This window comes from Daphnia pulex, chromosome 8, assembly GCF_021134715.1.
Source record: "Daphnia pulex isolate KAP4 chromosome 8, ASM2113471v1".
Classification (NCBI taxonomy): Eukaryota; Metazoa; Arthropoda; class Branchiopoda; order Diplostraca; family Daphniidae; genus Daphnia; species Daphnia pulex.
The window spans coordinates 1,279,970-1,301,233 of record NC_060024.1 but is presented as its reverse complement, the minus strand read 5'-3'; the positions used below and the strand labels follow the sequence as shown (position 1 = coordinate 1,301,233).

The window sequence follows — 21,264 nt, the reverse complement described above, 5'->3', positions numbered from 1 at the left end:
AATGAATTCAGACGCCGAGTTTATTATTCACAGTATCTTTCATTTTAATCTATCATTTCTTCATCTCTGCAAGAGGAGTGTAACAATTCACGACGGATTTCTGGTGTTAATGTATGATGTTTGTGAACGGAAATCACTTGAAGCAACGCTTCTTTTTGTTCACTACTAAGATCAGCCTTGTATCGTTGACTGAAGGTTAGAAGTGATTGATGCCACAAAACAGGCATTTCCCTTGTATCCAGCTGAAATCTACATGCAAACAAAGGAAAGATTAATTAACAAGAGTTACAATCCAGTATTTCATAAAAAGTGTAAATATATTACTTTACGAAATGATGAACAGCTGCGTCAACCACACGATACGGCAAAGCGTATTTTTTGTCGAAGAATATTCTCAAAAATATCGAGTTCGATCCACTATAATTCATTTCAGCAAGTTTCAAGATCGCTGCAGCAGAGTGTAGAACGGGAATGGAACAGCGAGCAATGACGGAACCAATAATTATGGCTTCTCTTAAAGTGCAAGTCCCACTCTGCAATTAAATATGAAAATGTATATGAAACAATTTGAAAATATGAAAAACAATCTAACACAACCTCGCAGATCGGAAGAAGAAATCCCTTAAAAAACGCGCCAGGTTTAAAGAGGGCTTTACGTAAGGCTTGATAAAGATGAAAATTAAGTTTTTTGAACTCGGCAATATCATCACGAACACGTGGCAGAAGAACCAAGTTAAAAAACCGCTGGGCCATTTTTTCTGTCAAGTTGGATGTGAATATTCGTGTAGCAGCATACATGGCGGCGGCACTCCATTTCTCCGGATCTAAAAGCAGAACATACAAATCAGTTTTTAAGTTTAATTGCAATTATACCAAACAGAAAATCTTATTACCAGTAATATACAAAATTTGCTCCCAATTTTGCAATGAAGGAATCAGTTTGAAAGCTTTGGGTAATTTTCCACTTCGATAGCGATGTAAAACTGATGCCACACCCAGGTACAACGATTTAACTCGAGGATCCACATCTTGAAACTTGACGCCTTAAATGTTATCAAGTTATTTCTAGTCCATTTAAATCAAATAAATTTGCAACTTACTTTCAATTTCAGAAAATTGACTCTGGATCTCTGTCTGTTTTTCTGTTATTTTTTCTAAAATTATGTCTGCCAGAGTTCTCCTTGGTGCTGGGTTGGGATTCATAAACAATGCCAGGGCTTTTTCATCCTCTTCATCAACTTGCTATAGAGAATACAGTCAACCATCAGTATCTTAACCATCATCTTGATATGATTAATAAGCAGTTAACCTTACCACATCTTCCTCAAATTGTGAATCCTTTTCAAAGTCTGATTCTTCACTGTTTCCATCTCCATCTAAATCTGCTCCTAAGGAAGTGGCTCTTGCCTAGTAAACATAAAATTAACCAAGTTAATAAAACTTTGAGCAACGTAGAGCTTACTTTAAACGAAGAGCCAGTTCCTTCAATTTCTTCTTCAAGTTCTTGTTGTTGTTGATGGGCTTGTTTCAAAATCCTTGCTGAGAGTTTATCATCAACAAACTCATCATCTGCATCAGTTCTCCCTCTGACCTATTGAAACAACCAAAATAGATACACCTATTAATTCACAGAAGTCTCTTGAAGCAATAAAAATATTTCAATTAAACTTACCTTGACTCGCCCTTTACTTGAGGCAATTTCTTCTTTTGAAATCTGTTTGTCAAGACCTTCAGTTCTTCCAGTTCCTGTCTTTGAAACTTTCAGTCTCTTTGCTTTACCCATTTTCTATTGATAACACACGTAAAGACTTGGATTGCAATGAAATTACTAGTTACTACTTACTAGTATCTATGAGCGGTAACCTCACAAATGTTTAGACAACACGTGGGGATGTAAATTGTGTGTACAGTAACCTAGAATGTAGGCGGCCCGAATTTTTTGAAGATGTGACATCGCCCCCTGTGTCGTGTCGCAAGCAGCACCCCTATGAGGAATTCTCTGTAGCTATTTAAATTCAGAGAAAAAATTAAAAGATAGAATAGACCATCTCCCAGTTCCAGCCAATCTTTATATTTTTTAATTATTAAATATATTATTTTAGCTTAAGGATTCTTCTGAATCGGAAGGGTTTTACTTTTTTTCGTTACTCCTGAGTTTACCTTGCGCAAAAAACGGAGAAAAAGTATTGAATTAGTTACGGAGAAAAAGTATAACTTATTTAGGAATCAACGCGACGTACACGCCGTTTATAACAGAATCTCAAAATTCAAAATAATTTTTACTCCTACGGTCCTACCTCTCTTTTATAAGCCACGTATACTATGTAATATTCTATGTAGCTTATGTGTAACAACCATATTGCTACTATAGCTTTATGTTAGCAGTGTTGATATAGAAATTAACACGTGAACCTGTTTGCTGCAAAGAACGCTTTGTATTGCTACTCGCCTAGCCACAATCGTCAACAGCACTGAGTCCCCCTCTCTTATTCCTTTGTCTGGGTAGGTCCTTCTCCCCCTCTCTTCTTTCCTGGCTATCCTGCGTTGCCGCACTGTCCAGTTTGTTTATCTTTTATACTCAACACCTCCCCTCAAACTGGACCCCCAAAAATAAACATGAGCACAGAATACACAGCATATTTGAATCAGACATAAATACTAGGTTCAGTGTCACAAGACAAATAATAAGAAAAGAAATATCAGCCTCCTTTAACTCTTCAGTTACACCTCCCCTACACCCCGAACGCCAATCTTGTCACGGAGATACTTGAAGCGTGGAGCAGCCAGGGGTTTCGTGAGTGCATCGGCCAGTTGCTCCTGGGAGCTTACATAGTTTATCATCTCTTCTGTCATGTCGATCGTAACGCTTCCTTTTTCTGTCCGCTTCTTCTCCTTCTCTCTCACGCCGGCGTTTGTATTGACGGCATTGAGCTCTAACATGCGTAGTGGAGTTGCACTCCCAGCATGTTCTCGGTATACCAGCATGTTGACTGGAAGGGTGGCTTTTTCCTTTGTTCTGACCGTACTGGGCAGGAAGTGCTTGCTCTTTGTGCTGTGATTCATCTCTGTTCGGCTTACTGAGATAGGCAGTATCAGATGTCGATTTTGCTTCTTCGTCGTTGCGCAGGCTCTTGTCCAATGCTATAAGGCGAGTAGTCAGTTTCTTGAGAGTTTTCTCTGCAACAGGCGTGCTGTCCCATGCAAAGGCAAAAACACGGAACTCTGGAGGAAGCGACATGAGTATCTTTGCCATTATTTGATTATCATCAATAGCTATGTTGAGGCTCTTCAGACGGAATGCTATCTGTTCCAACTCAGTCAGGAAGCTTGATACACTTTGGCTTGGTCGAAATGTGCATCCATAGAACTTTGTCCACAATAGAGGTGCATTGTCTGCGGCATCTTCTTCATACTCAGTCTCCAATTTCATCCACATCTCTTGGGCTGTGCTACAAGACATCAGGATCCTTGATTGGTCTTCTTTGATGGCGCCAAATATGTTCTGCATTGCCGTGGTATTTCTCTTGTTCCAGTTGGTTATATCAGCTGCATTTTCAATCACCTGGTCAGCATTGCGTCTCTGATTGTGGTAACAAAACGAGAAGATGGTTAGGTTTGTGATATCCATGGCAGCCTCACATTATCTCAATGTGGAATCTCCCTCACATCATCTCGATGTGGAATACCTCTCACATTATCTCAATGTGGAATCTCCCTCACATCATCTCGATGTGGAATACCTCTCACATTATCTCAATGTGGAATCTCCCTCACATCATCTCGATGTGGAAAAACACTCAGCTGTCTCCTAGATGCTTGCAACTCTAGCACACACTTGTCCACCATCATATGATGGAATTTAGCCAGAGTGACCAAACAGATTGAGAAAGAAACACAAAAAAAGAGAAATGTCCAGCAAACACAAACACACAAAAAACAAAATCAAGTGGCAGAGATTAAGCACTCACGCCGGGATCTAAGTTTGTCAATTTAATAGTTGGTACCACGCCACAGATAGGCATCTCATATCGCGTTGTTGTCAGGCACGGATCACACACATAAAGAAAACAATAAATCATCAATAAACTTACTTCAGCAGGTTGCCGTTGAGTCCCGTTCACGACTTCCCAAAGCTCAACACTTTGTAACGCCAGCTTCATTCCAAATTTCCAAGACGCGTAGTTTTTCCCATTCAGACACCATACAACATGGCGGCGGCCATCTTTCTCCATCACTCCAGAAAAGAATTTCTAATTTCTTGGGAACAGTTAGCCGGGGACACACACAAAAAAAATAATTGTTCAGACAGAGTAGCTGTTAGCTGTGCGTACAGCTGGGCCCATAACCTGTTGATATAGAAATTAACACGTGAACCTGTTTGCTGCAAAGAACGCTTTGTATTGCTACTCGCCTAGCCACAATCGTCAACAGCACTGAGTCCCCCTCTCTTATTCCTTTGTCTGGGTAGGTCCTTCTCCCCCTCTCTTCTTTCCTGGCTATCCTGCGTTGCCGCACTGTCCAGTTTGTTTATCTTTTATACTCAACAAGCAGTTCCTAGATGGCGCTAACGACTGGCCCTTTTGCTTTTTCCCGTATCTTTTAAAACAAAAATAGATTTATCTCGTTAATGGTTTGTGATCAGTATAGGAAATTTATAAAATTTATAAGTTAATTTTTTTAATGGTTAATATAATTTTCTTACCGACATAAGAATCGTACTCTAGTTGAAGTACTCCATGGCGATACTACGCGAAAGAAACTGCCAACGTAGCATACAGGACTACCGGTTGTCAAGTAAGAACAACTCATCAACATCTCGAACGGAACATTTTCATTCACCCGTCTGTACAACGGTTCATCTTATTTCTCTTAGCTCTTGTGTTGTGGTGTATTGCATATTGTATAAAGAAATGGATAACCATGTCCTGGTAATATAGCTACTTCTAGTACTACATTTTCTTTAATCAGCTGTGTCAGACCAACAACAAAATGATACATTTTTATAAAATTTCTTTAGGAACCTTCTCTGTATGTAATTAAAGGAATTGCAATCCTTGACAATGATGGTAAACGTATTCTTGCAAAGTACTATGACCCAAACACATTACCCACTGCAAAAGAACAGAAGGTTTTTGAAAAAAACCTATTCAACAAAACACACCGAGCTAACACGGAAATCATTATGCTAGAAAACATGACTTGTGTCTACAAAAGCAATGTGGATCTTTATTTTTATGTCATGGGAAGTAGCCATGAAAATGAGGTAAAAGATGCTCACAAGTTGTTCACAAAATATTAGTAAATTGGAATTTTTTTCCCCTTATTTAGTTGATCTTGGTTAGTGTTTTAAACTGCTTGTATGATTCCATCAGCCAAATACTTAGAAAGAATGTGGAAAAGCGTTCTCTAATGGAAAATCTTGATGTGGTTATGCTTGCTTTGGATGAAATATGTGATTCTGGGTATGGTTTCCATTCAAACATGTAATCATGACAAGTTTATCAAGATACTATTACCAGTTTACTATTGTGTTGCAGGATTATTCTGGAATCAGATCCCACTGCTATATCATACAGAGTAGCTCTTCGGAATGATGACATTCCAATTGGGGAGCAGACAGTGGCCCAGGTATGTTTGATAACTTAACTACTTAATCAGATATTTAAATAAGGTTTTTTTCAATTTAATTAAATTTAAAATTGAAATTAGTTTGAAATTTTCATTTTCCAGCAGCTACTTCTAAACTAAACAATATACATTTTAAAAATTACTATAATTAAGGGAGAAGATCAATAAATTCTTTAATTATTTCCGTCTGATTTTTTAGGTGCTTCAATCGGCAAAGGAGCAGCTAAAATGGTCTCTTCTGAAATAAGGATCTAAACTATTTCAACCACAATAAATTCCGGTCGTTGAATCATCCTTATCATTATTTTTCTCCTTTTCCAAGTTGTTCTATAAAAAAAATACAAATCTGTTCTGTTGATGCCATCTTTATCAAAATAGCAGATAAATAATTAAAATCAATCCACCGTATTAGAAATTAAATTTTTTGTAACTTGTAACACGCATTATATAACCTGATGGTGTGCTTGGTATTTTACAGCGATCTTTAAAAGATTGTTTTCATTCATCAAAGAATAGTTTGCCTTTTTCTGACATTTACTTCGGGTTTACAAACGAATGAAAGCACAAAAGAAATTTGTTTCTATCACAACAGAGATGTGAATTTCCAATATTTTTCAGGTTGCACTGTAATTTAGGTGAAATGTTCTTGGTTTTAATTCGGATAGAACGTTATTCTCTTACAGTACAGCTTAAGTACAGCATTACACCAACTAAAGTTTGCCAGTTCATTTCGAAGTTATTGATAACGTCAATCTTTCGTCGATTAAAAGGTAAAAAAAAAAAAAAAAAAAAAAACGTTTCACTCGTCGTGTCTTTATAACGATATTGAATTCCAGGCTTGGACAGAGCGCATCAGTTTTTCGCTCCGTTGATCTATCAGCGATAAGCGGTGATTTAATCGACCCAATTGAAAAGGATCGGTAACGAATCGTTGTGTTTTTTTTTTTTTGTTTTTTTTTGGTCGAGTTCCAGAATTTTCTACCAACAACTTCGAAGTTCGACAATCCAAAATGATCCTTTAGCCTTGCGTTTCCCTTATCTTCGTTGAGTTTATAACATACAGCGCGATCATATTCAAATAGCCACAAAGAAAGGAAAAGGCGGTAAAATTCGACAAAAATAGAAATCAAATGATAACGCAATAACTTCATATTAAAGTGGATTGCTCTGTGCCTAGTTAATCGATTATTGATAGCAGATTGATCAGTGTTTGGCTAAAGATCGGAATCAGCATCTTTTTTTGAGAACAGCATAGGTAAAAATGAATATCGAGCGGTCGTGTCCCTCTTGGATTGAGCTCCTGATTTTTCTACCAACAACTTTGCCAATCCAAAATGATCCTTTGGCGTTGCGTTTTCCTTATCTTCGTTGAGTTTTACATACAACGCGTTCATATTCAAATAGTCTGAGCTGACAGACGACTCCATGTGACTGCAGATAATCTCCTCCATTTGACTGAAAGTGGGTCTCTCTTTCGGATCCGATTTCCAGCAATCGGCCATCATTTCACCGAAGAAGTTGGGCGCCAGTTCCGGTTTGTCCATCCGATATCCTTTCAGAATTTCTTTCATGAGTATGTGACCAACGTCCATACCTAAATTAACAGAAATATATTCGGAATAACCTACGGTTAATTATAAATTAGGGAAACATAAATTCGAACCTGGGTAGGGAACTTGGCCTAAAGAAAAGAGTTCCCAGAGAAGAACTCCGTACGACCACACGTCGGATTGGCTGGAGAAGATGCGATCAATCAAATATTCAATCGCCATCCACTTGACCGGCATCAACCCCTAACATTCAACAAAATATTATTGGAAGGAATCATGGAGATAATAAGTTTAAATTTCAATTACTTGTCCTTTTTTTTCGTAATTGTCTTCGTAATACATTTTTTTAGCCATGCCAAAGTCGGCCACTTTTGCAACTCCATCGTCGGCGAGCAGAATATTGCGGGCGGCCAGATCGCCATGGAGAACCTAATTTCCGTAGTAAGGCGACTAGTCATGACCATATAGATATTTATTTAATAAGACTCTTACCTTTTTGCTAACCAGGTAATCCATCCCTCGAGCTATTTGAAAAGACCAAGAAATGAGATCTGTTGTTGAAATCGGCTGATCTAAATTTCCATCTCGATCTTGTAGGTTGGAATCTGCCAGAGAGACAGGTGGATTTATTTATTTATTCCGGCGTCATTTGAATTTGATTTTAATTATTTAAAATTATTTTTTGATGTGATTTTACTTGAAGCGGCCAAATTTTCAGTGAGTGAATTCATACCAGAAGTATCACAAACTTGCAAAGTTCTAGTTTCGACTTGCGATGGGTGTTCTTCCCCTTTTGTCCTGTAATATTCTCATTTAAATTGATTCCATCACATTGAAGAAACTTCTTTACCTGGTGAAATTGTTCCTTTCCGTTTCGTCTTCCATTTTCAGGTTCCCAAACTCGTCCACAAAATTATTAAAATTGTTCCTGTGGTTAATCAAAAACGTTTGCAAATTGCCAAACCGACAATATTCAACGATCACCAACAGTTCTCCTATAAAAACGAAAAAAATATATATATTTGTAAGAAAAAAAACAATGACATGTTTCTAATATCTCTAATTATCTATATATTACCTTTGTGTATTTGTTTGGTGCAGGCTCCCAGAAGATTGACGACGTTGAGGTGCGATCCCAAATAGACGAGGATTTTCAGTTCACTGATGAGAGCTTCCATTGCGGCGAAGTTTGCTTCCGACCGAACCATTTTGACGGCCACCGTTTTGACAGTTTGTTCGGAGTCTTTGATTCCCACCGCTTCCGCTTTGACTACACGACCAAAGCAACCAACTCCAAGCTGTATTCCTTAATATTTATAATGGAGCCATTATTCCGTTTTGAAAAAAGAAACTGGAAAACAAAACATACCCAGTTTCAGGCGATTTCTTGGAAATTCCCAGCGTCTATCATAAGGTAGAAACTCTACCTGTTCTTCTACTGGTGACTGGTTATTAATTTGTTTCGGATTTCCATTCAAAAATTTAAGTAGCGCGACTTGTGAAACTCGTCGTTTCTTTTGGTTGACATAAGAAAGAACGTCGGTTAGTTTCCCGAAAAATCTTACTTGTTAAATAATAAATTCGCACCTTGTCCCGATAAAATTTGACTCCACCGTAGGCAATTAGGATCAAAAGTAGGACAGAAAATGTTGAAGAAACGGCGGTGACGACGGTCTTGTCATTTACCGGAATTTCGTTAGGGTAGGAGACAGTGAAATTCCTGTAATTCGTTTGACCTAGAAAGTTGTTTTTCCATTGGCAAGTGTAGCTTCCTTTTTCCCCCATTTTTCCTTGAAGCGGTAAGATTGAAGAGTTGCCGTCGGAGTAGACTTGTCCGGAATATTCTTTCCCATTCTATAAATGAAACGTTGGTGAATGATTTCTGGAAACGAATTAATTCTGAATTAAATATAATTCACCTGAAACCATTCGATGCGAGCATTCTGAGATCCTTTATTATTGAAGCAAGTCAAGTTTTGAGCGATATCTTTCTCTATTTGAACAAATTTAAGCTGTGATGAGTCACCATTGATTTCTGAAAATTGACAGAGCCAAAATGTATTTATTCTCATCACTCACGAAAACTATTCTATAAAATTAAAAAAGTTTCTGAAACAATAATCTCCGAAATAACAATAGAATGATAAATCACATACGAATAGCGCGAAATGAAATATTTTCAGTGAAACCACTTCCTTGGCATTGAAAGCTATAGGCATTTGGACTGATGTCGAAAATGTGAAGTTGATTTTCGTAAAGGGTTTTACCACCATAGTCAAATTTGTCCTCTATAATTTTAACGCCTAAAATTTAAAATGAATATTTAATTAAACCTAATTAAAAGAATCAATGGCTTCAATTGAAGGAAGCTTCAGACCTTCAGGTGGATTGTTTTCATCAATTAAATGAATCTGCTGTTTTCCGTTAATTCGGTATGACCACTTTGGTGGAGTAGAGAACTTGGTATATTTGTAAGTCCGGCAGCTTAAAGTAACGTTACTCCCTTCAAAAGGATCACCTTCGCCATCAACCCTGGTCAGTTCCATTCCTATTTAATTTTTATTTTGTAAAATTAATAATATCGTACCACTTAAACCAATAACCGAAAAACACTACTACCAGTAATATATAAAAAGGAAGCAGTGGTAGTCGTCTTATTTGCATAGGTCCCAATGCAATTTAAAATGCCATTGTCGTCAATCTTCGCTTTCTTGAGTTTAAGGCCTTTTCTTTGTTCGTAAGACCAATTTGAATTCGGATCTGATAGCAAATCGCTCTGATTGAATAAAATTAAACCAAATATAAATTGATTTTCAATAGTTTTCAGAATGAATTAAAAAATGTTCTCACTTTGGGTTCCAGCCAGTTTTGACCTCTTGCTGTGTATTGATGTCTGTGTATAAGAGAAACATTTACTTTTGGATGATTTGGTCTGCACATGATCGGGTAGTTGGTTTCACCGTGTGGAATATGTATGTAATATTTGTTACCCTCGACTATTACAAGTTCCGTATCATCTAAAAAAAATTAATTTGGAGAATATTAGTCCGTCATATTGGTTATTTGTTTGATAATTTAAAAAAAACGAACGAACTGAAAACATAGACGTATTGATTGACAGTAAATTTATTAGAAAATCCGAACGGGACGCCCTTGCAACCAAAGTTTCCAGTGTCTCTGGCTCTTACGTTTGCCAGAGACAACGTTGATGTCATGTGAGTCTCATTCCTTCGAAAAGTTTTGCGAAGGCGTTTGTCCAAGTCGCTGAACTATTTTATTAAATGAGAGAAAATATTTTAAATTGAACTGACAGATTCAAAATGCAAATCTATATTGTGCCTCGCGCCTAGCGTCGCCAGTTTCCCTCCGGGACTTTTGGGGTTTAACTTAAATGAGGGAGTGTGCATAATAAATTTTTTGGGGTTCGGAGAAAGGTTATATATAGGTTAAGTATTTTTTCGCGCAATGTAGGGTGATTGCTCGGCGCTTATTATAAACATCATTTTGGGGTGTAACTGTAATCCAGGAGCACGCCTAACTATTTTTTTTTCGGTTACCTTTTGACCATTTTCACAACTTGTATCATTTGGATCCCTATCATGTTGGAATTGAAGACATTGAATGCAACTTTAAAGCCGGACTATCTAGGCAACAAATTTTGTTTTATAATGAAGAGAGGGCAGAATTTTCTTCAACTCACTTATAGATTAGCGAAGTGTGATTTATGGATCAACTTAGTTGAGTAGCCTAGTGAATTTCTTACGAAGCATTCTAAGTAAATTTATGCAACCAACTCCGCGGATCTACTCAGCGGATTATCCTCCACGGATAACCAATTCCATTCGTCATCATTTTTCTAAAATCATTTCTCATGACCGAAATGTTAAGCTCTATGTACCGCTTTTCTATTCGAAACTCGGTGTCGTTGGATAGCTGTCACAAGCAGGGGTATGGAGAGAAATCGAACAAAGGTTTTTATATAGCAAACCGCGATTGGTTGTATTGAATCCCAACTCGTAACACGTAGTTATACAATGCCAAGAATGAGGGTAGTAAAGCCATGATTTTAAGACAATAAGACTAGTTTTATCATATGAATACTCTCATTCCAGTTCACAAAAACGCTGAAATAAGAACAATTGAGAGAAACTGAGTTTGTGTTGCGGTAGACGACGTCAAACAAAAGGACGGAGAAGAAGAACGGATGGGTGCTGAGTCCGAGGAAGCAAAAGATGAGGTAAACGACGTGGTAGACAATCTCCGTGTCCGTGCAGATTTGTCTGACGCTCCGCTGGAATGTCCCGGCGTTGCCCATGATGCTCAGCAGATGGACGCCCTTCAACACTACCGCGGCGGTGCCAAGGAGCATCAGTGTGGGTTGAGGGCCGGCTGAGCAAATAAGCCGGAGGATGACTGTCATGACGAGAGTCCTGATACCCGACGGTTTGGCTAACGTGATGGCCACAGCGGCGGATAGGAGCATGACGGCCCAGATGAGACCTGAATTAATAAATGGAAAAGATCGTTGAAAAGATGGAAATGGGAGTTACTATTCCAAGTTGGGCAGACCTGAGAGGTGAGTGCCAGGATCAGGAGTCGGTCCGTCAGTGTCAAACGGGTAAAAGAAGGCGACAATCAAGTTGATAATGACGGCCAAATTGAAGAGGATTTGACTCCAGATGGACATGTGCGAGCTGACCCAAAAGAGGAACGGCTGTCCGCGCAATTTCTTCTGCCATTTCATCTCGTCAAACATGTCGTCGACTCCTTCGAAGAAGGCGGCCACTTTCGATCCCTGGTCGTCGCGCTCCGCCGTGTGGAAGACGCGCACTTTCGTGTCGTTGGTCAAATACTCACACATTTCCGGAATGGGGAAGACAATCTGCTCCATCGTCCGGTCGTGACGGACAATTTCGATTTGCGCCGTGTGATCGGCGTAGCACTGCAGGGCCGCATCACCGCTAACTCCGTCCACTGGCGGCGGTTTCATCAGGGCGGCCAATTCTTTGTTGTGCTGCGCCAATTGGTGGCACAAAATGTAAATGTTCTGGCCGACTTCTTTGGGACTGGCCGCCTCTTCTCCACCGACCAACTTTTGGTGATAGGCTTTGCAGGCAACGTCCACCAATTGGCGAGGATTCATGTTGTACAGGATCCTTTCCGCGTTCTCGCTTTCGCCACGACTCTCCATGACGGCCAGCAACAACTTGGAGGCGTTGTTTTTCAACTCCAAAACAAGATCCATTCTCCGTTGTCCTAAATAATTGATACAATAATTATTAGAATCAAATGGAATGAAAGGAAATTGTTACCTAATGGATTGATGTCGGTAAGAAGAAGAGCCTTGATGATGTCCAGTCCATTCGACTCGTGAGTGGCGATGCAGTTTTGGTTTTCGTGACAAGGTCCTTGGCACTATTCCGTCAATGTTTCCAGGGTTTGGTTGATGAGGGTGACGTTGTGCTCATTAATGTAGAGGCCGAGCAGACCCAGTTCGCCCGTCGTCGATCCGCAAATGCAGTCGATGAACATGAGTGTCTCTGACACTAAATTGTAACTGTTTTTGTTGGACTGGGCCCGCAAAAAGTTCTGCAGGTCTCGATTGTGATTCTCACACAGCAACTGCAGGAAGCGGAAGACGGGCAGCATTACCAGAACCTTGGCCGAAAACTTGGACTCCATGTCCGAATCAGTTGCCGTAGTTAACTATAAGGGCGAATAAAATTTATTTTTTTAAGAATTTTAATAAAATCACGAATTCAAGTTTTGTTGTACCGATTTGGGTTGTTGTTGTTGTCTCACCAAGTCCTCCAGCGTCGAGTTGACACTACTCAACGTCGTTGTAGTCGAATCATCCAACCTGGAGCTGTTCCACGAGTCACTGTAAGGATCCATGCGCTCCCCTACAGTGACGTTACCGTTTGATGCTCTTGTGGACATCATGCGTTGATGTCGAGAGTGAGTCAGCATTCTTGTTGAGGACAATCTTGATTTTAAGATCCTTACCTCTGTCCAACTTGCTTGGGTCAGTCAGGGATTCATAACGGATCTTGTCTAGGGCATTTGAGGAGTTGAGATCGACTATAGAAGGTGTTGATAATCAAGCTCATAAGCTGAGCAATCTTGGCCTGGAATGTGAAAGTCTCAGCTTCGTCTTCCATTTGAACTTCTCCAGGCATCTAAAAAGGAAAAAGAAATATTTCAGTAAGAAATGTTTGTCAATTGTTGTAGATCACACTCAAAAATTGAAATTCTACATATCTATATGGACTTGAGGCATACCAAAAAATGTGTAAATAACCAATTTGTTTGTCTAAACACATAGGAAAACTTACTTTGCTTTAGAAGATATGTTGTTGTTATTTTATTATTTTAATTGTTTTATTTTATTTTATTGTTATTTTTTATTTTAAGTTTAAGTTTAATAACATTCAAACCATGTTCAAACGTAAACAAACAAACCGGACGCTTTTTTGGATCTACATGTATGTATAAGGCCGCCGGACAGTCGTTAAAACTACTACCGAACTCACTTCTAGTAGGCCTGCAAACTAGCTTCTTGGGTTGACGCGCTTCAAGCCGGGAAAATGAGCCTCAATGTGTCGCATCTAGCGGCATAAAATAAAGATTAGTGCGTCTTTGGCGGGAATAGCGGTGGCCATCGAAAGCTAGTGGCGCGTTTTTGGCGACTGCGATTTTACAGGGAAAACGCTGTGTAAAAACACAGATACCCCTGGAAATTACATCTATCTGAAAGAGATTTCTGCGAGCAATCTATGTCAATAAAAAGTGAAGGCATTTTGCGTAACATTTCCGTACGTTTCGTGTTGAAGAATACAACCTTTTTTCGTACGTTTGAATAGCGATTTGTATCGTAGCGGTGGCGTGTCGAAACTGAGCCTCCTTCGACTGTGACTAGAATCCCTACGGGAAACTTCAGCATTTTTTGTTAATTCATCTGGAATTTCCCACGAAAAATTGAAATTGTTCTTTTGATATTCGTCATCAAAGGCGTAGACGCACGTTAACGTGAGAGTTGTTCCCGCATCTATTATTCGCTCCTTCTCACCAGGAATCATTTTAATAAATTGTACTAAAGTAGAGAAAGGAAGAATCCATCAATAATTCAGTTATAGCAGGCAAACAACTTAAAATACTTTGTTTAGGTTTTGGGAGCACCGGGCAACACGATCCAGCACTTCCGTCTTCTAATTTACAGGCTGTTGAACCATTAGTGGGAATAACCTGTTCGTACCAAAAGGAGCAATCTTTGGTCTGTCGGCACTCCGTGGTCAAAATCAAATGGTCGTTGCCATAGAAACCGCAGTTATGAACACCACTTCTGCTGATAGATTTCCAGTCATCCCTTCCTAACATCGAAGTCAATGTTTACAGTTCAACTCGTGACTGTTTATAACATAATTTGTGCGTATAAATACCAGATTCAGATTCAAATCTCCAGGGAATGAACCCACAAATGGCTATACTGTCATAATCGATATCTTGACGAGGTGTCGTCGATGGCGCCTTCTTCATGTAACAATTTTCCAGGTAACCAAACACAAAATGGCTACACTGGGGGTTGGCGATGCAAATTCGGCCACACTCTTCTCTGGTTGCAGTCGTAAGGGGAACTTTACCTATATCATCGCCGGGAAATTCACAGTTGGTCCGCCATTTGAATCCGCCACCGCCAGTGTTCCAATCTGTCAAATTCTCGGCGCTCACTAGATGCAACGTAGACCACAATGCCATTCCAAGCCAAAATGAAGACATTTTTTACCGCCGTTGTCTAACTGACTATATACCTGTTGATTCACACTTTAACTATATACCTGACTATAATTTACTTTAATATTTTATTAACTTGAAATAACACAGAGGCAGAAAGAATCAATTGCTAACTGAACAAAGAAATCTGAGCTGGAAATGTCCTGATTCTCACTTTACTTCATATTCCAACTGTTATTTCACTTCACTGGTTTCACGGAATACTGGTTGCGAAATTTAATTTTTTCAAGTGAGATTTCACAAGTCACAACCGAAAAGATTTTCTCGCATTTACAATTACGCAAGATATGGATCAAAATAATGTTCGTCTATACGGTACTTTTTTCGTTCGCACACTGCCAGTTTTATTCTTTGAAAAGGTTAAGCGAAGGACGGAACATAATTTGGTAGAAAGAATTTTACCTGCGCCGGAACAGCATTTGTCCTCGAAACACAACAAAGCCAAGTTCTTGCGTGATTCATGTAATTATTTTTGCCTTTTTGAATTAGGCTATAAAATAATGAATTTAGCCTCGTATTTTACTTTACGAATTTGGAACCTGCAGCCATGTTAGAGGGTTATTCAATTGAACCTGCAGAAACCGCAATCTTTTTATTTATTTCGTTGTTGGTGTTCCTACTCTTTGATTTCCTGCTGATAAACGAGAAATTGAACATACATAACGACAGAAAAAAATTACAATACGCGTATTGTTTTACTGGACTTGCACACTGACACTGTTGAGTTGTGTTAGCACCCAAAAGTTAACGAAACGGGATGCAACTTGCAAGTTAGGTTGATCTCCCAGATTAGATAGGGATGTGGATTTTCACCGTATTTCCCACAGAGGATTAAATTCTGTAAAGAATCTAAAAGAGACCGACAGCACATTTCACCAAAATGGAAAATTTCTAAATAAAAGTAGACCTACTGTTATGCTATTCTATTCTTGTGACGGACCGCTGTCCGCTGAGGAAAATCAATCACGAACACCGTAGACAGCGAAGAATATGTATTCTCGACACGGAATCACGGTACAAGGGAACACGCGCACCTTACAGTCGATTCGATTAAACTCAAAATTAACCACAAAAAACTCTCGATTCGCCGGAATGTTCCGGCCTCGTTGAAATATCTGGATCGACTGGCCGCTCGTTTTCTTCTCCTCCCCCGCCACCGTTGCCATATCGCGATTTCTTTCATCACCTGTGCCGATGCACAACAATTCTATTCCCTCTCCTATTTTTCATAAAAATAAAATCCAAAATCGCTTATAACAGTAGTGTTTTCAATTTAATGAAATATTTTAAGGTCATATATTTTATAGTATATTCTTATTTATATTATTTATATGATATATTTTAAGGTCTGAATTCTTCGTTGATAAAAAAAAAAGACATTATTGTTGTCTGACATGAACTTCAGCTGGCGTTGGCCTAACTGTTCAGAATGTGATTTCCACAGATTTCGGCCGTAAGTAAATTTCTACCTTCCATGGATGAACGGCATTTAAATCTAAAGCATCTCATTTAAAGCACCAGCAGCGGCGAAAATATTTGAACAATTATATATTATATACTGTCTGCGCAAATAAGTTATGATACGGTGGAACCAGTGCAGCTGGTCATCGTTAAAAGGAGAGAAGCGTGCAATTGACGATAGAAAAAAATGATCATGTTCTATTAGCATTTCTAGAAGCGGATACAATTAGGCAAATACGGACCCAGCTGTGCTAACTGCAGGTGCAGTGGCTGCAAATCGAACTGCAGTCTGATCTATCTTAACTTGATATCGATTTTGAATACCGTTGTGAATATGTAACCGATTTAACCAATACTAATCAGTTTAAATTACACCGCCTTTTGTAGTTGAGCATCATTCTCAACTCGTCGCTTATATCTGTACGAGGTCTTAATTCCACCCCGCAAAAAAATCACAATGCGATTCATTTTCTCAGTAAATTTTGAGCAACATTCTTTACCTTACTCGGCTAAATTAAGTGAAGGACAAAATTGTTTGGTTTGATAAATTTAGTTATTCTCTTTTCATTATTGCAGAAAATTGGGCTATTTTTCTTTGTCAGTTTCGCGTTTTCAAATTCGCTTTCAGTCGTCGACAGCTTGGAAAATGGTAATTACAAATTTATCTGTACAGTTCTAATTAAGTTCCTCTAGTACTATAATTACCCAATTTATTTTTAAAAAATGGTGCAGTAGTGTATAAATTATTAGCATTTGTGCTCGATTAACCACAGTTGAGTTCAAGGAGAAACATTTGCGCGAAAGTGATTCCGATGATGAAAATGATCACATAGTTGGTGGAACAGCAGCTGCCCCTGGAGAATTTCCATTTCAAGTAAACGCTCGTACACTGCGATTAAGTCGCGTTCAGGCTCTATTAATGTATATCATATTTTATTTAAAAAAAAAAAATCTTTTGACAGGCAGCCTTGAGCCTCAATGGTGGTTTGTGCGGAGGAACTTTGATTTCAGAATCCATTATTTTGACAGCAGCGCATTGCCTGAGCCGGTATTTATAAACTTCTGCATGAATTATTGACCTTCTTTAAAATATAATCGTCCCACGAATTAGTTGATCACTTAAAAGTCATACCGGTAACATAATAAGGTCTTATCAATATGCTTTCATTATATATAGTCAAACAGCTGCCTCTACCACCAAATTCAGTGTGACCGTCAACACCTTATCGTTGAGAGGCGGAGCCAATGCCGTCAAGCGAAGAGTGAGAAAATTCGTCGTTCACGGCTCTTACAATTCCAAAACGAACGTAATAACATGTCTCCTTAAAAGAATTAAAGCTACATTTATTAAACGAAGGTGGGTGTAATCAAAATCAGGATAACGATATTGCTTTGTTGGCTTTAAGTCTACCGATAAAGAACGTCGCGTTCGTTAAGCTTCCGTCAGCCTCGGCCGGTACTTACGCAGGCAATTCGGCGGTTATTGCCGGATGGGGTACAACATCTTCCGGTACCATTTGAAATCATAATGCGCCTATAAATTGATTTGTGATTAAAATTTGTGTATACATAGGAGGGCGCATCTCGCAAACTCTGCTCAAAGCTACGGTCACGGTTTTGGAGAATGCAGCTTGCAACAAAAAATACGGCGGGAAAATTACCAGTAACATGATTTGTGCCGCCGCTCCGGGTAAAGACACCTGTCAGGTATGTGTCTTATTAAGTGATTGGACCAACTATGACTTTTAGCGTTAATAAAATAAATATGTTTTCCAACAGGGTGACAGTGGTGGTCCCTTGCTAGTTAGAGGAGTTCAAGGGGGCATCACCAGCTTCGGATATGGCTGCGCTGATTCAAAATTTCCCGGCGTGTACACTCGAGTTTCAAATTACGTCGATTGGATCAAGAGAACCTCGGCTAACATTTTTAAAATGGCACGATAAGGCAGAGGAAAAAATCGGAGCGCCCCCTTGCCAGCCCCCTGCAGTAATTACATTATATAATTAATTATAGAATTTTTCTCTTATAAAATTATTAAAAAAATTCTATATTTCATTTGAGGGCAATCAATTTTGTTATTGGTATTCGGGTCTGTTTGGAGAAGCTTTGGAAATTATTTGGCATGTGTTATGGTCTACATGAGAATAGGGTACTTGTAGAAATTGCATAAAAATACTTTTTAGTTTTCCTTCAAAATTATCAAAAGAAGTCGAATATATCCTTACCCAACGTTTAGCTTGCCCAAAATAATCAGACGGCGATTAGTTGCATAGTCGGTTGTACATTTCGGCGGAAATTCCAGCTGATGGATGTCGCCTCGTGCTTGATGGTTTAATTACAAAGCATGTGATGAGTAAGAAAAAAAAAAAAATAAAGAAAACCAAAAGGTGCGTTAACATCGGCCACATCAACAGATCTTAATAATTTTTCCTAAAGTTAATATGTCGGTAATATTGACACTAGCGAAATTCGGTTAAACGGGAAAACAAAATCGCTATGAATTATTTTCAAGAAAAAATATTCGACAGGGATATCTGTATAGTTAACTGATCGTCAGACGTCATTCGAATACAAAAGCGACAAACACTTTGTGATGCAATATAAATAAAGAAAGAGTCAGTTAAATTTGACCGACCAAAACAAGAGAAGTCGAGAATGAGTGCAGGCTCAAAAGTCAAAACGGCCTCCATTCTTGGCACCCAAAACCGCAGCCAAACTGGTAACCTATCCCACACTACTGTTTCCATTGATGTAATCAGCTAACAAGGTACAAGATTGAGTTACAAGCTTGGGTGATGCTTAATATAGTAGGGGAGAGTGGGGCGATCTGGCGTTCGGGTCGGTTGGCTCAATTGATTTCTTGATGGATTAGAATTGCAATAAAATATTGAAAAAATCAGGAGATGTAGATGTTAGTAATGCGCATTTTAAAACCAAATTTCATGGTAGTACGACGAACGGTTGAGGAATGAAAGGTAAAATAAATTTTTCGTCTTAAAATTGGGTCGTCCTACTTTGACTTTCGAATCAAATATCGGCTTTCCCGATTACTTTAAAATTATAAAAAAATCTGGAAAATACTCTACGTTATCTCTTCTTTAAGCCTGTTTAGTTTGTTTTATATTTACAATAGTTTAAATAAGAGATATTCAATAATATACTAAGACCCATTTGTTGGGGGCGCATCGGCCACACAGCGTCGGGGCTTTTTGGCTTAAATAAAATTGCATATGATAGCAGCAAGATTTTTTATGTTCGAATTTATTCGTGTTTTTAGTCAACTACCATAATTATTTCAGCTTTTTAATTGATATTCCGTTGGTGGGTTGCATTATTGGGTTATTTTTTTAAATTTTGAGTTTCTACTGTCAGTCAACGGTTTTTCCGTAAGAAATACAGGGGCCGAGACACCCCGGCGGTGTGAGCAAGTGTGAGCAAAACCCGCCCCGTATCTGGGGCGGGTTTGCTAATTTTTTATTTTAAATCGGCAATAACCTAGTCTTAATTTATTTAGATCAAATTGAAAAAATCACCATTTAAAGCAGGAAGGATTGTCTTTCTTTTAAGATTTGGTGGATCTAAATACGTTGGACAATAAGGGAATGGGAGCTAAGAGAAGAAAAAGTGAGCCATTCACCCCACTCTCCCCTACAGTTATTTTGAGCCAAATTTAGGGGTCTACCCAAAACAAATGGTTAAAAGTGATTTGTTTAATGAGCTTTATTTATCCCATTGTTTTCTTACTCTGCGTAAAACCTTCCCAAGAAAAAATAAAGGGATCATAAAAAAATGTGTTTAAAAATTAACTTTTGGCTAAATGGTGTCTTTTTATTAATTAATTTTTTAAATACAGGGTTAAATAGAATTGCAAGATTAACTTAAGTTCCAATTTTTGTTTAATTTCAATGTAATTTAGTATTTTTAAAAAAGTAAAATCTTTTGAAAAATCGGTGAGCCGTCGAAAATCTATTTGCGCGCGTCTCGTTTTATTCATTGTTTCTTCTACTTCAAGTTTCTACGAGTAACCTGCGCCCCGTTAAAATCCGGGGAACTTTGGTCTAGCGTAGGCTGTTGTGCCTATGTATAACACACAATGAAAATATAAAAAATACCTGATTTTTGGCGATGTCTTTTTTTTACATTAAGGTATTACTCTACACACTACACTTAACCATAAAGGTATTTCTGGCATTTTTGTCATTTGTGACATTTTTGATTTTTGAAAGTCTTTCTGTGACAGGAGCTATTAATAAAGAAAGAAAGAAAAGCGTTGCCAGACTTGTTTTTTGCGCCACTCGCGCCACTCGTTTACCACTCGCAGGGTATAATTGAAGTCCGTTCAAACCCGGATTTGATGAGGATCTGCAGCCATAGTTTTGTTTTGTACTCTTGTCAGAGCCATTTACTGGCTTTTATTATTTATTTGCCCAAATTCATACAATTTATTACGTTTGATATTGCTTTGTACTATTGGCCCAAATTCCTACCTAATATATGAATTTAATGTATATGAATATGATCAAATTAGTATATTAGGTAGGAATTTGGGCTCGGGAGATTCTTTTCCGAAATTGTTTTTTTTCCAATGAAGTAAGAATTTGGATCAGATTTTTTTAATTTTTTTAAATTTTTGAATGTTTTCAGATAAGGTTATTTATTAATTAATCGCAGATCACTGGCTTTCAATCTCCAATATTTGTGGGGGATAAAGAAATCAAGGCAATCTTTCTTAACCGTTGTTCCTTTAATAATGTCACTTTTTGCAAAATGTAGTTCGCTCACTTTGGTAGACGGTGAAATAGGACTGAAACGAAATAGGACTGGTAGAATTAG

General features: G+C 38.4%; 7 protein-coding genes across 8 annotated transcripts; 2 read left to right on the top strand and 5 right to left on the bottom strand.

Moving 5' to 3' along the window:
• Window positions 1–2: 2 nt before the first annotated feature.
• LOC124200712 (bystin-like) lies at window positions 3–1,985 on the bottom strand. Its single transcript, XM_046597018.1, has 9 exons — window positions 1,844–1,985; window positions 1,673–1,786; window positions 1,463–1,591; window positions 1,315–1,407; window positions 1,101–1,242; window positions 894–1,043; window positions 598–824; window positions 325–533; window positions 3–249 (listed from the first exon to the last, which is right to left on the bottom strand). Exons 2-9 carry the CDS (start codon window positions 1,781–1,783, stop codon window positions 45–47), a joined length of 1,266 nt encoding a protein of 421 aa, XP_046452974.1. The 5' UTR covers window positions 1,784–1,786; window positions 1,844–1,985; the 3' UTR covers window positions 3–44.
• Window positions 1,986–4,546: 2,561 nt separating this feature from the next.
• On the top strand, window positions 4,547–5,984 carry LOC124200710 (coatomer subunit zeta-1-like). The gene is made up of 5 exons (XM_046597015.1): window positions 4,547–4,928; window positions 5,018–5,263; window positions 5,329–5,462; window positions 5,538–5,628; window positions 5,828–5,984. The coding sequence occupies exons 1-5, from the start codon at window positions 4,737–4,739 to the stop codon at window positions 5,873–5,875; spliced, it is 711 nt and encodes a 236-aa protein (XP_046452971.1). The 5' UTR covers window positions 4,547–4,736; the 3' UTR covers window positions 5,876–5,984.
• A 548-nt stretch (window positions 5,985–6,532) lies between these two features.
• On the bottom strand, window positions 6,533–9,250 carry LOC124199673 (vascular endothelial growth factor receptor 2-like). Its single transcript, XM_046595590.1, has 9 exons — window positions 9,098–9,250; window positions 8,766–9,032; window positions 8,548–8,692; window positions 8,257–8,484; window positions 8,029–8,173; window positions 7,876–7,976; window positions 7,671–7,783; window positions 7,292–7,607; window positions 6,533–7,222 (listed from the first exon to the last, which is right to left on the bottom strand). Exons 1-8 carry the CDS (start codon window positions 9,248–9,250, stop codon window positions 7,470–7,472), a joined length of 1,290 nt encoding a protein of 429 aa, XP_046451546.1. The 3' UTR covers window positions 6,533–7,222; window positions 7,292–7,469.
• LOC124199674 (fibroblast growth factor receptor 2-like) lies at window positions 6,843–7,415 on the bottom strand. Its single transcript, XM_046595591.1, has 2 exons — window positions 7,292–7,415; window positions 6,843–7,222 (listed from the first exon to the last, which is right to left on the bottom strand). Exons 1-2 carry the CDS (start codon window positions 7,413–7,415, stop codon window positions 6,843–6,845), a joined length of 504 nt encoding a protein of 167 aa, XP_046451547.1.
• An 11-nt stretch (window positions 9,251–9,261) lies between the features above and the next one.
• LOC124200709 lies at window positions 9,262–15,892 on the bottom strand. The gene is made up of 9 exons (XM_046597014.1): window positions 15,669–15,892; window positions 14,618–15,603; window positions 14,336–14,548; window positions 14,114–14,271; window positions 10,273–10,447; window positions 10,029–10,195; window positions 9,798–9,954; window positions 9,556–9,726; window positions 9,262–9,481 (listed from the first exon to the last, which is right to left on the bottom strand). Exons 2-9 carry the CDS (start codon window positions 14,952–14,954, stop codon window positions 9,327–9,329), a joined length of 1,533 nt encoding a protein of 510 aa, XP_046452970.1. The 5' UTR covers window positions 14,955–15,603; window positions 15,669–15,892; the 3' UTR covers window positions 9,262–9,326.
• On the bottom strand, window positions 11,202–13,696 carry LOC124200707 (inositol 1,4,5-trisphosphate receptor-like). The gene is given in 5 exon segments (XM_046597013.1): window positions 11,202–11,678; window positions 11,748–12,434; window positions 12,491–12,884; window positions 12,954–13,357; window positions 13,514–13,696. Coding segments are annotated over 4 exon segments (1,710 nt in total). The 5' UTR covers window positions 13,149–13,357; window positions 13,514–13,696; the 3' UTR covers window positions 11,202–11,244.
• An 868-nt stretch (window positions 15,893–16,760) lies between the features above and the next one.
• On the top strand, window positions 16,761–19,489 carry LOC124200706 (trypsin-like). 2 transcript variants are annotated; one of them, XM_046597012.1, is made up of 9 exons: window positions 16,761–16,905; window positions 17,007–17,079; window positions 17,204–17,304; window positions 17,393–17,478; window positions 17,608–17,737; window positions 17,808–17,940; window positions 18,004–18,137; window positions 18,210–18,417; window positions 18,493–19,489. In XM_046597012.1, the coding sequence occupies exons 1-8, from the start codon at window positions 16,888–16,890 to the stop codon at window positions 18,372–18,374; spliced, it is 840 nt and encodes a 279-aa protein (XP_046452968.1). In that variant the 5' UTR covers window positions 16,761–16,887; the 3' UTR covers window positions 18,375–18,417; window positions 18,493–19,489. The 2 variants fall into 2 exon arrangements, with proteins under 2 accessions (XP_046452968.1, XP_046452967.1); XM_046597011.1 differs by having other exon boundaries at window positions 18,210–19,489.
• The last annotated feature ends 1,775 nt before the right edge of the window (window positions 19,490–21,264 follow it).

What these genes read in the sequence shown, in the direction of transcription:
- LOC124200712 (XM_046597018.1), bottom strand. Translation starts at nt 1,783, where the DNA reads ATGGGTAAAGCAAAGAGACTGAAAGTTTCAAAGACAGGAACTGGAAGA. An exon ending in GAACTGGCTCTTCGTTTAAA is followed by an intron (nt 1,408 to 1,462) that starts GTAAGCTCTACG and finishes TATGTTTACTAG; the next exon opens with GCAAGAGCCACTTCCTTAGG. An exon ending in GCTGTTCATCATTTCGTAAA is followed by an intron (nt 250 to 324) that starts GTAATATATTTA and finishes GTTTGCATGTAG; the next exon opens with ATTTCAGCTGGATACAAGGG.
- LOC124200710 (XM_046597015.1), top strand. Translation starts at nt 4,737, where the DNA reads ATGGCGATACTACGCGAAAGAAACTGCCAACGTAGCATACAGGACTAC. An exon ending in GAAGTAGCCATGAAAATGAG is followed by an intron (nt 5,264 to 5,328) that starts GTAAAAGATGCT and finishes CCCCTTATTTAG; the next exon opens with TTGATCTTGGTTAGTGTTTT. An exon ending in GATGAAATATGTGATTCTGG is followed by an intron (nt 5,463 to 5,537) that starts GTATGGTTTCCA and finishes ATTGTGTTGCAG; the next exon opens with GATTATTCTGGAATCAGATC.
- LOC124199674 (XM_046595591.1), bottom strand. Translation starts at nt 7,415, where the DNA reads ATGCCGGTCAAGTGGATGGCGATTGAATATTTGATTGATCGCATCTTC. An exon ending in AGGCCAAGTTCCCTACCCAG is followed by an intron (nt 7,223 to 7,291) that starts GTTCGAATTTAT and finishes CTGTTAATTTAG; the next exon opens with GTATGGACGTTGGTCACATA.
- LOC124199673 (XM_046595590.1), bottom strand. Translation starts at nt 9,250, where the DNA reads ATGAGAATAAATACATTTTGGCTCTGTCAATTTTCAGAAATCAATGGT. An exon ending in CTCGCATCGAATGGTTTCAG is followed by an intron (nt 9,033 to 9,097) that starts GTGAATTATATT and finishes TTTCATTTATAG; the next exon opens with AATGGGAAAGAATATTCCGG. An exon ending in TGAAAATTTGGCCGCTTCAA is followed by an intron (nt 7,784 to 7,875) that starts GTAAAATCACAT and finishes TCTCTCTGGCAG; the next exon opens with ATTCCAACCTACAAGATCGA.
- LOC124200709 (XM_046597014.1), bottom strand. Translation starts at nt 14,954, where the DNA reads ATGTCTTCATTTTGGCTTGGAATGGCATTGTGGTCTACGTTGCATCTA. An exon ending in TCAATACGTCTATGTTTTCA is followed by an intron (nt 10,196 to 10,272) that starts GTTCGTTCGTTT and finishes AATTTTTTTTAG; the next exon opens with ATGATACGGAACTTGTAATA. An exon ending in AAAACTGGCTGGAACCCAAA is followed by an intron (nt 9,955 to 10,028) that starts GTGAGAACATTT and finishes TTATTCAATCAG; the next exon opens with AGCGATTTGCTATCAGATCC.
- LOC124200706 (XM_046597012.1), top strand. An exon ending in CTGGAGAATTTCCATTTCAA is followed by an intron (nt 17,305 to 17,392) that starts GTAAACGCTCGT and finishes ATCTTTTGACAG; the next exon opens with GCAGCCTTGAGCCTCAATGG. An exon ending in GCAGCGCATTGCCTGAGCCG is followed by an intron (nt 17,479 to 17,607) that starts GTATTTATAAAC and finishes CATTATATATAG; the next exon opens with TCAAACAGCTGCCTCTACCA.